Genomic DNA, 11,400 nt, shown 5'->3' with positions numbered 1-11,400 from the left:
ATTTGCCGGTTACTCTTCGGCTCCTTGAAAAGAGATATGACAAAATAAAGAATAAAATAGAAAGTATACTACATAACTAAGGAAGACGGCGATGGGCCACAAGCAAGCATTCGTGGTGGAGAAAAACATCATGTCTTCAAGAAGTCATCTAGTATGGGTGATAAGAGTGTCCACATCGCTAGGTGTTAAGCAGAAGCAAAATGTGAGGTTGTCTATCATAGCACATACTATTCAGTATTAGATAAATTACTGAACAATGTCTTACGTGTCAACTACTATGTGCTTCCGAAGATGGAATAGAAGTAACATACGAGTTATAAGGCAGCGAACAAATTGACGTGTCCACTTCTACCTTTCCAGTGGGCTCACCTCATATTTCTAACATACAGGTTTTCTGCCATTTTTCCTTATTGCTTTATCCTCTATTTAGCATTGAGATATAGATGATCCTAGATACGACGACGCACACCAAGGTTATAGCCGCGGCCCCTCTGTCCACATAATCGAGTTCATTATTATTATTTTTAAAAAGAGAGCAGAAAGCCAAGAAAGTAAAACAATTCAACCAGTAATCCATTGTTTTACAAGTTCATGGTGTCAGTCACTCTGAACCTCCTTAAAAAGATTATCATCTTTTCACCCTAAAGTTTAAAATTCGACATCAACCTTCAGTCTAGGTAAAAAAAACAAGAGAAATTCGGGGATGTTCATATATATATATATATATATATATATATATATATATATATATATATATAGTCGGCAATAAGAAAATAAAAACCACACCATTCTTGTGCCACATATGAAACAGTCATGGAGGTTTCACTTTTGGATGTACAACCTCAAAGCTGCTCACGCGAAAATCATTTAATGTTGCTTCGATATCCGTGTCCCATGACCGATGATGAACGATGAAAAGGGATGCCTAAATGATGAGCGAAAAAGGAGGTATAATAACTAAGGAAGACGACGGTGCGCTACAAGCAAATATTCATGGAGGAGAAAAAATTTCCTGCCTCAGAGAAGCCCTCTAATATGGGAGATAAGAGTATCTGCATCACTAAGCGTTAAGCGGAAGCTAAAGGGAGAGGGCATGTCTGGTCCGGAGCCAAAGCCGAAAGGTGCGTCGGGTATATGAAAGAGAAAATAAGCTTATATGTTACTATTCTTATTTCATCCTAACACACACAGTTTATTTTAACAGTCTCTTACTCTCAACTTCCATGTGCTTCCAAGGATGGAATAGAAGCAACAAAAGAGGGGGAAGAGGGCAAATTGATGTGCCCATTTCCTCTGCACGTTTTTTGTTTACTGTTTGTTTTTGACCATATGGGTTATAAATGCTCTAAACTCTACTTTAGCGCTAAGATTATCACCGTTATTTTTTCTTAACATCGAATCTCGTAGCATTTGCCACTAACCTTTTTTTTCTCCCACTTCATCTTTTGTTTAGCACCTTGAGATGCAGACGCTCCTAGATGCGACAACACACGCCAAAGGCCATAAAATCGCGACCCCTTGTCTGCCCATAATCGAATTTTTCAAAACACGAAAAGCCAATAAAGTAAAATATCAATGAGCAAACCCATTATTTTTGTGAGTTTATTATGGTGTCGGTCACTCTCTGGCTCCTTATAAAGATTATCATCTTTGCACCCTAAAGTTTAAAATTCGACATCGACCTCTAGTCTAGGTAAAAATAATAAACAAGAGAAATTCAGGGTCGTTTGGCTTTTGTGGACATTGAGTGTTGCTTCGGTATTCATTTTCCATGCCGGGTGACGAACGATGGAAAGGGATGCCTAAATGATGAATGGAAAAGGAAATATAATACATAGAAGTAAGGAAGACGGCGGTGCGCCGCAAGCTAAGTATTTGTGGAGGAGAAAAACTTCCTGCCTTCGAGAAACCGTCTTACATACTCAAGCGGGATAAGAACATCCACATTACTAGGCGTTAAGCGAAAGCTCAAGGTGAATGGGTCTATCCAATCCTGAATTGAAGCGGAAAGGCGTGTGAGGTATAGGAAAGAGGAAAGAAGCGTATGTGTTACTATTATCACTTCATCCTAACACGTACAATTCTATTTTTAGATAAAAGTACCTAACAATGTCTTACGTCTCAACTTTTATGCCCTTCCAAAGATGGAATATAGGTAACATAAGACGGAAAGAGGGCAAACTGATGTGCCCGCTTCGTCGGTGGGGTGTTCGTTTACCGTATGTTTTTAACCACACGTGTTATAGGTGCTCTAAGCCTTACTTCGGCACTTATCACCTATATTACCATCGCATCTCGAAGTATTCCCTTGTCGCTAACCCTTTTGTACCACGTCGTCCTTAGTTTAGCGCCTTGAGATGCGGATGCTCCTGGACGCGACGACACGCGCCAAGGGCCATAAAACCGTGACCCCTTGTCCCCTAGAATAATTTTTTTGTCAAAGCACGAAAAGCTAGGAAAGTGAAATACCAAGGAATAACCCATTGTTTTATGAGTTTATTATATGGTGGCCCCAGTCACTCTCGACCTCCTTGAAAAGATTATTATCATCTTTTCACCTAGAGTTTAAAATCCGGCATCCACATAGAATCAGAGTTTTTTCGAAGCGCAAAAAGCCAAGAAAGTGAAACACCGACGAGCAAACCCATTCGTTTCGTGCGCTTATTATGGTGCGGGTCACTCTCGACCTCCTTAAAAAGATCATCATCTTTTCACCCTAAAGTTTAAATTCCACATCGACCTCAAGTTTTCTATAGTCTGGTCTATAAGTAATAATAAAAATAATAAACAGGAGAAATTCCGGGGGGCGGGGCCGCTTGGCTTTTAGCCACCGGCTGCGGCCAGCGGCGTACGTACGGGTCGGGAGAAAAGATGCCATTCCCGATGGCAGGCCCCCGGGCTGGCCGCATCCAGGGGCGCGTAGGGGGTACGATCCGCGGGGCCCGCCCGCCCGCGGGCGGGCTGACGGCCGTCAGATGCCGCGCAGAGCGCCGGGATAGATTCCCCTCGGAATCCGCGCGCTGCTCAGATGGGCCTGTGACGTCAACGCCCGCTGGCTCCCCCTGCCCCCGGGCGGGCCCCGGCCCGCTGACGCGATTCCACTGGTCGACGGATGCCTCGATGGGACGGACTCTCCCTCCTCCTCTGCGACTCCCACCCTGCGCTTCCCTGGAATTTGTCTCCGGTCCTGTATATGTACGACCGATAGGTGCGGTTCAATTCGAACGTTGTTTGGTACCACCACTAGTAGAGCTTCATGCGTACACGTGTTAAACTTGGTTGATGGCGAGCATTATTGTATCCTGTTGGTACATAGGCTTTCCTTTGACAAGCAATGTGCCCAAGTTCATGTCAAACAAAAAAATGTGCAAGTTGGCGTTTTTTTTTTCATTCTCTTGATACCAACCAAGAGACCCTCTCGCTTGTGACAAGAATGGATGAGACATGATCGATGGATAAATGGCGACGATTCTGATCGCTTCTTACAAGGCCTAGGTGAAACCGACCTTGCCTACAAATATAACAATCTGGACACTTTCGGTCGGTCGGGTGCTAGCCTAGATGTGTGGCGTTATCGTCTTTTCGTGGGTGTGGCACATACCTTAGATCGGAGGGGCCGATCGATTTTGTTTTTTTAGCATTCAATCATGTTTTTTGCCACACACTTTCTTGAACTTTTCCAAATGCTTCATTGTTAAATGAGTATCCAAATAGTTCTTTCAATAAATAAACGCAGTGGCGTGCAAGTATTTGTATCATGCATGTATAAGCAATAGTACAATCATTAACATTGTCATAAATACAACCGTACCCTTCAAGCAACTCATTGTCCCTACAACGAGAACCGACTAGACGAATCGCGAAGAATCAAAAGCATACATACTTCTTGACAGCACTTGGCCAACTAATAGTAGCGCGCCAACCATGGATCCATTCGACTTTTCTCAGTTATCGACACCTTGTTATAACCAGCTCCAGCGCAAAACCGGTGTGTGCTTTTTACAAAGGACCGATCCCCTGACGCCAAATCTCATTTCCCCGCAACAAATAAATGAAAAAGAAAGCATGACAATCAATGACGTCATCGTGGCGCTAATCCTTCTTCCTTGCGCTCAACATGTAAACACAAACCGGAGCGTTCGAGCCATATCAACCACGTCACCGTCAACATCGCACACCCTTATTCTACGTCTCCAACAGAAGGGCACAAACCCAATGGGTAACAAACAAACCGAAAGGGCCGCCGCGCGGTACGTCGTGTTGTGTCGTGTCGCCATCGGCCGGGCGCAGCCCGTCTCTCAATAAAGGAGGCTACACCATTGTTGTTACCCCCCACCAGTCTATTCCAAACACGGTCATATCTGGCGGGTTTTTTAAGTTTCAAAAAGCCACCACCATACCATGTGTTCTTCTCCCTTGTGACAAGGAGCAGAGGTCATTAACAAGTGTTGGTTCCATGAGGCGGCCGGACCGGCCGGAGAGAAGAATAGAAGATCGTGTTGCTCACTCCGAGGGCCTCTGGAGCAATAAGAAGCAACCTCGAGGTCGTTTTTGTTAAACGGCCACCCCCCACCCCCTCTACAGTACAGCGAGTACTATAAACAGCAGAGGCCGCGTGCCAGCCGAAAGAGAGCGAGTGAAGAAAATATTAAAAAAAATAAAAATAAGCTCCGCCTCTCTCCTCCCTCTCTCTCGCGCTCGATTCACACCACACCTCTCAGGAACTCCTCCTGGCTGCTTCCCCCTCAATCCCCCAATCCGCCGGCCGAGCAATTTCCCCATGCTCCAGGCCTCCCGGATGACCCCCGCGCCGACCCGCCGCTCCCTCTGCTGCTGCTTCGCCTGCTCGCTCAATCCCCCCGGAGCCGCCGTCGTCGCCCGCTAGTCCTCGCCGGGGCAGCAGAAGATCCGGTCTTGGCCCCCGCCTCCGTCGCCGTCGTCGTCGTCCCGCCAAGGGCTGATCGTTGGGTGGAGCTCGAGGTTAGTGCGCTTCCGTTTCCTCTGATTTCCCCTCTCTTGTTCGTCGATGCGGGCGGCTTTCAGGAGGGGGAATTGGGACGCGATCCCGAACTTATCTCCTCTGCCGATTTTATCATTATTATCTTGCTTTGTCGACTGCTTTCTGTTGGATTATTATTGAAGCCGCGTTGATCTTGTTGCAATTTATGAGCCGGTGACGATGCTCTATTTTGTCTGTGTGATGCTCCAAAACTGAAGAAATTGGTTGTATGTGGTAGCTTGTGCCAACAAAAAGGAATGCCTTTCCCCCCTTTTATTTTGCTCTGTACAAATGATTTGCCCCATGAACATAAAGGAGCAAAGCCGCAGCCTTGCCTGCTAAGGTTGCTTCAATCCCGGTTCCATGATCGTTGATGCCGCTTTTCAGGACAACACCGCCCGTTCGTTCCCTCGTTTTCTGACTGGGTTATTAGTATTATTATAGTCTTGCAACTTTTCCACCATTTTTCCTCGTGAGGCAGCCACTAACTCTGCAGGAATAATTAATAATCTTGCAACTTTTCCACCATTTCTCCTGTTGAGGCCGGCAGCCGCTAACTCTGCAGGAAAACAGGGTAGCTAGAAACAGTTATCGATATCTGTTGTTAATCCATACTAGTATTTGTTATTACCAGTTTACATATATCATATTTTGAGCGGACAGCAGTAGGTGAGGCCCTCATTTAGCAATTGATACCGAGCACGTCAGCCGTTCCTATCAAAGAAATTTAAGGTGGATATCACCTGCAGTTAGTTCGCTCTCTGAACGGCCTCCCAAGCATAATCAGCAGTTATGGCGCAATCCACTATTTTAAGGCTGCTATAAAAAGCCTTTGATTGGATTATGGGACTATTCCAGCTTTTTTGTTTTGCTAACGTGTGATGGGAGTCATCATATTGGGTTGTTCAATCAGTGTACGACAAATCAAAAGGGCCTTTGATCTTGCATGTTATTAGGTTGTTGATTTGGTTGCTTAGACTGATAAGAAGTTGTGCTAATAATATCTTATAATGTGGTAGTGGTCCCTGGAGGAGGATTGCGTACTAATCTGTTAGTTTTCTCTGATCTGTCGTAATCGTGACTAGTGTATCAAACACATTTAGTTAGAGTGCTCCTAACGTGATGACTCAAATCATTCATTTATGTCAAATCTGTCACCAGTCCTTGACTTTGTTGCAGCCACGCAAAATTAGCCGTATATCACGCATTTTCTGTTCTTCTTTTGGTGTTCATTCCCTTATGCTAAAATCACTGAATCTACTTGGTAGGGGCAGTGCTTTTGACCGAGAATTTGAGCCCAACGGATGAACATGTGCGAGAAAGATCAAAATTTCCACTGGGCCTACGACCTTTTCCATGACCCCTTTGCCGCTCCCAACAGCTACTATGGACATCCTAATGGTTACAGTGACAACAGCTATTGTGACTACAATTATGCTAGAGGTAGTTTTGTGGAACGTCGTGCAATTCTTTTATGCAGAAGTCATGAAAAAAAGGAGACAGTATTGAGTTCCTCATGTGTATATTTTTGGTTCTGCAGATGCATCACATCCCGATGAGACATATTTGCATTCTTCCGCACTTACGTGTGATATGTACAACCCACAAGTAGGCATGTACCATCCTGGTAGTGAAAATATCCATAGTCTGGTTCAGCCTGTACCTTTTGCATTTTTTGCTTTCCCTCTTAATGTTTTTTTGTGTGTTCCAGGAAATGTTGGTGGGCAGGAGCATGAGGCAGTCTATGTAGATCCGTCTAGTTCCTCTTCATACCCTGGCAGCGACGACTGTTATGAAATGGAGGAAGAAGTAGGAAAGAGATTTTACCCCATGGTCCCAGTTCCCGTGAGTCTATTGATCCTTAGTAACAGTGTTGTTCCGCTAAGATTGATTTCCCTCCTTAGTATCTAGAATAAACGAAGCTTTGCTTCCAAGGAAGCTTGGTAAGTCCCATGTTTGCTCACTGACTAAAGTAGCTACTAAGCAATGGCCAAAGTAGGTAAGATAATTGACAGAATACCTGTGCACATGTAGCTAAAATCTCAATGGACAATTACACCAATATGTATGTCAGTTGGATAATTGATTGTGAATACTACTTACTTTAATGGACAGTGTGATAAGAAATTCTTCCAAAAGTCTCTAAATACATTGTAAGGTGAATTAAATTCAGATATTCTTAACTCCATGTTAAAATTCGGCAACGTCCAGATGAAAACTACTAGGTTCAATTTATAGAGTTTTGCATACAAAGCTGTGATTGCTGCCTTCCTTATAGTTTCATGGGAATAAATTATTACTTGTACCTTCAGTATGGGAAAAAGGCTGCAAGTTAAAACTGCTATTTGCACACTTAATCAGCATTCTTTTCTTTTCCGACATGTTTATGCATCTGTTATTAGCTTTGGTTCCATTACACTTACAACTATGATTAAACAATTTATTTTGCCCTCTCCAGCATGTCCCTAAAATTAATGGTGAAATTCCATCACTCGACGAAGCCACCATGGACCATGAAAGGCTGTCAGACAGGTCTGTCTTAAATCTCACTTCTCATGGGTTCCTTTTGATAGTAAATGCTGCGGAAACATTAAATTTATGAGGGATTGGATGTACTAGAATAAGTTTGATAATGTTTCTTCTTAACTTTCTAAATAGAGTGTCCACGTGTGTAGTTCAGTAATATTTACATGTATATTGTTGTAGGTTGAGGCTGTATGAACTAACTGAGAACAAGGTGAAAGGTGATGGCAATTGTCAGGTTTGTACTTAGTGCCATCCATCCTCACCTGAATACTTAGTTTTATTTTGCTGAAATAAGCATAGTAGCAGCAGTAGTTGGGTCAGTTCTCTTGAGTTATTCCATCATTCATGACTTACTGTCAGACCATGTAGTACATAAGCCACAACCAATTGATGCTAATCTAACCTTCTCAATTCCACAGTTCCGTGCACTATCAGATCAGCTGTACCAAACTCCGGACCACCATGAGTTTGTGAGGGAGCAGATAATTAGCCAGGTAATCGACAGTAGTAATCTTTCTTTCGTGAATCATGATCCTTAGCTTTATTCTTTGTTTTCACACTTTCATCTTTGGCTGATAAATAATCATTTCCAGCTTAAAAGTAACCGGGAAGCCTATGATGGATACGTCCCCATGGCATATGATGAGTATCTGGAGAAAGTATCGCGGTAAGCTCAACAGTTCAAAAACTGTTCATGACTAGTACAAATTAGTCACATGTGAATGCTTCCCCAACTAATATCTTGTGCATAAACTGACAGAAATGGTGAATGGGGTGACCATGTGACTTTACAGGCTGCTGCTGACAAGGTGCTTATATTTGTCTTACTCATGGGCATAACATATATCACAGCTGGCAGGGGCTGTACTTTACTAATGCCCATTCTAACGCAATTCGACAATCTGTTGCAGTACGGAGTGAAGATTTTCGTCATGACCTCATTCAAGGATACGTGCTACATCGAGATCCAACCCAAGGTTCAGAAGTCCAACAAAGGTATGCAGATGATTAATTTTCTTTACAGTTCCAAGTGGGTTGGTTTTGACACTTAACTCTGCACTCTGTTATTTTTTTTCTCTGGTTTCAGTGGTGTTGTTGAGCTTTTGGGCGGAGGTTCACTACAACTCGATATTTCCACAGAACGGTGAGTAGCATGCCTGCCTGCCATTGGCATACATGCAATGCGTGTCCAGTCCCCGTCGCAAACGTATGCAACCAACATTCCACACCGACACCGCGATCTCTGCCTTGTAACAGTAATCGCTGAAACCCTCTCTGTCCTATGGTTTTGTTGCCAACAGACGCTCCGAGGTTGCATCACACGGCGAAGAAGAGGAGATGGTGGCCGTTCTCGCAGCACCACCATTGATGAGGCTCTCTTCCCCCGCCTCGGCTCGTGTACTCTGACGGCGTTCCGGCGTGCAAAGCACTCTCGTTTCTCCACCGAGATGGATGGCCCCGGGGCGCACTCCTGGTCGTCCCGGGAGGGGTCGCCGCGGCGGCGTGCGCTCGCTCTGACAGGAGGAGAGAAAAGAAAAAGGCGTTATGGTTGTCTGAGATAATATTATAGATACTTGGAATGGAAGGAATAATGAACATGCGACCTGTCCCGTATATAGTTTTGGGTCGCACTGCAGGCTCTGTTGTGTATTTACATACAAAATTTTGCCGGAATGAGGCTACATACAGTTAATCATTCATTTGGAATACAAATGATATGGATGGTGATACTAATAATAATAACTGGGTGGAGGCAGTGTTAAAGAATCTGTCGAGTATTTGCGATGTTCTTTTTAGAATGGATCTGTTTGAGATGTCTTTGATTTGGTCCGGGAAGAGAGTTGCTCGGTTAGTTTTTTTCTGTGTGAGAAATGTTGCTCGGTTAGAATTTTTTTTTTTGGAGGTTGTGAAGCGTCTGTTGTGGAGGCCAAAGTACTAACCCGAGTGGCACCTAGTAACCACGGGGATCAGAGAGAGCCCATTGATCATTTTGCGTCTTTTCGCAAAGAAAAAAGATCATTTTGCGTCAGTGGAGGCCCATGAAACATTCTCAAGAGGTTAGGGCTAGTTAAACGGTGCGGGCCTCGGCTGCATTTGGCCATCCAAGCATGTCAATTTTCCTTTCGCTAAAAAAATAGCATGTGAATTTCCTCAATAAAATAAAATAAATCAAAGATGTAAATTTTCCTTCCATTAAAAAACATATGTAAATTTCCCTCAGTGAAATAAAATAAAATACAACGCATATACTTTTGTCTCAAAATAAAATAAAATCCATGTATGTCAATAAAGCATAGTCTCCGATCACGGTTTCAATGTCAGAATAAATGAGAACAAAACATCATATTTTTGGGAAATACTTTCTCCGTCCCAAAATAAGTGACTCGGTACAAAGTTGAGTCACTTATTTTGGGACAGAGGGAGTACAAAACATCATTATTTATGAAAAAGGAAGAAGAAAAAGAGGTTGACCTGCAATTGATTTTTGCTGTGAGTCAGACGGGAAAGAGATGGATGCATTCAAACAAGGCGTAGTAAGTATTTTTTTTCTCAATGAATTAAATGAATGAGGTGTCCAGGCGCAGGGGTCTCGAACCACTACGATTCCTGCCTTGGTGGGTCGGACTGAGGACCCCTTGGTCGGTTCCATCATGGGCCATGTTGTGCGGCCCATGACGATTATACGCGAGACTCGGGAAGACTTGTTGTACAAGCCGAACATATCGAAGCCATGGAGGAATCTACCTCCATCGATGTAGCCGGCTAGGATCTATACCCCTAGGACCCCCGGTATGTTATGTAAGCTCGTGGCGGAGCTCGTTGATGATAACATACAATCCCTTAGTATTCATCTGTACTTTGTACACACCCCGGTCACAATGTGCATGCGGGCCCGAATTGGGTAAATATTGCTCCTTATTTTCCCTCCGACCTAATAGCTACGCTAGGGCACCCTACCAAGGGATCTGCCGGGTTTATCTGCGACAACGAAGAAATAATAATTGATGAAAACACTTTTACTGTTTATCGGGACATTATATACCAAAAGAAAAAAGTAGGGTCAAGCTTGATAATCGTTGGGTTGTACCACATCATTTGGTCTTGCTGGAGAGGTCCAGGCCCGTATAAATGTTGAGTTGTGTAACAAGACGAATTTGTTGAAGTACCTATTCGACAATCTTATTAAAGGCCATGAATTTGCTTGCGTAAGATTTTGACCTGTGTTCGAGCCTCCCTCGTTTGTTGCCCTAGGTGTTAGGTGTTCCAACTGGTAGAAATGAGATTGGAATTTATCAAGTATAGGTAATTTTCTTTGCTTATTTGTATTTTCTTCTATCTCATATATGGAATTTTTAAACCATTTTCCCTATTGATGTGTATGACTTCCTTTTATTTCAGGTACTTGTGTGCTTGCGAAGCATATTGGCACATGTTTGCCTTTGCTATACGTGATAGGGAACATTTGGTTGAAAGATTAGTTGTCCATCTCCCTGATATGAATAGGGTCATATTTCACCAATATTCTTGATTGAAAAAAGTAATTAAGAAACCCAATGCACATAAAACAACGCTCACCGAATGGTGTGCGATAAATCAAGAACATGAAGACCCAAGATGTTTAACTTATTTGAAGTTACCTTCCGAGTGAACTTGGGATAGTTCTAACAGAGTTTGGACTAGGAGACAGAGAAAGAAGAAGTTAGGTGGATGAATTGGTCGTATTCCGCCCCCGCGGGTTCTCGTTGTCCCTGGTGCTTTCTTCTCTGCAACGCCCTCCCACAGCTGCTTCCTCCACACCAAACTCGCGTGCCGCGGCGCCCCTGTGGCCGCCTCTCTCGCTCTCTACTCCCGCATCCGTGCCGCCGTGTCGCCTA

At 43.7% G+C, this 11,400-nt stretch overlaps 1 protein-coding gene across 5 annotated transcripts; it reads left to right on the top strand.

Annotated features, from left to right (window-relative positions):
* The first annotated feature begins 4,427 nt into the window (after positions 1 to 4,427).
* LOC125515483 (OVARIAN TUMOR DOMAIN-containing deubiquitinating enzyme 12) lies at positions 4,428 to 9,294 on the top strand. Of its 5 annotated transcripts, none has more exons than XM_048680957.2 (12): positions 4,445 to 4,980; positions 6,268 to 6,442; positions 6,540 to 6,611; positions 6,711 to 6,844; positions 7,458 to 7,531; positions 7,706 to 7,760; positions 7,945 to 8,019; positions 8,119 to 8,192; positions 8,286 to 8,334; positions 8,437 to 8,521; positions 8,613 to 8,669; positions 8,827 to 9,294. In XM_048680957.2, exons 2-12 carry the CDS (start codon positions 6,304 to 6,306, stop codon positions 8,892 to 8,894), a joined length of 882 nt encoding a protein of 293 aa, XP_048536914.2. In that variant the 5' UTR covers positions 4,445 to 4,980; positions 6,268 to 6,303; the 3' UTR covers positions 8,895 to 9,294. The 5 variants fall into 5 exon arrangements, 4 of the variants coding, with proteins under 4 accessions (XP_087385167.1, XP_087385166.1, XP_048536914.2 ...); XR_007287027.2 differs by having other exon boundaries at positions 4,455 to 4,980; positions 6,540 to 6,626; positions 8,613 to 8,732; XM_048680955.2 differs by having other exon boundaries at positions 4,458 to 4,980; positions 6,540 to 6,626.
* The last annotated feature ends 2,106 nt before the right edge of the window (positions 9,295 to 11,400 follow it).

Source organism: Triticum urartu, chromosome 6A, assembly GCF_056163025.1.
Source record: "Triticum urartu cultivar PI428250 chromosome 6A, HENAU_Tu73, whole genome shotgun sequence".
In the NCBI taxonomy this organism is placed as follows: domain Eukaryota; kingdom Viridiplantae; phylum Streptophyta; class Magnoliopsida; order Poales; family Poaceae; genus Triticum; species Triticum urartu.
This window is presented reverse-complemented; position numbering and strand designations above follow the sequence as displayed.

What these genes read in the sequence shown, in the direction of transcription:
- LOC125515483 (XM_087529041.1), top strand. Translation starts at nt 6,304, where the DNA reads ATGAACATGTGCGAGAAAGATCAAAATTTCCACTGGGCCTACGACCTT. An exon ending in TGACTACAATTATGCTAGAG is followed by an intron (nt 6,443 to 6,539) that starts GTAGTTTTGTGG and finishes TTGGTTCTGCAG; the next exon opens with ATGCATCACATCCCGATGAG. An exon ending in ACCCCATGGTCCCAGTTCCC is followed by an intron (nt 6,845 to 7,457) that starts GTGAGTCTATTG and finishes TGCCCTCTCCAG; the next exon opens with CATGTCCCTAAAATTAATGG.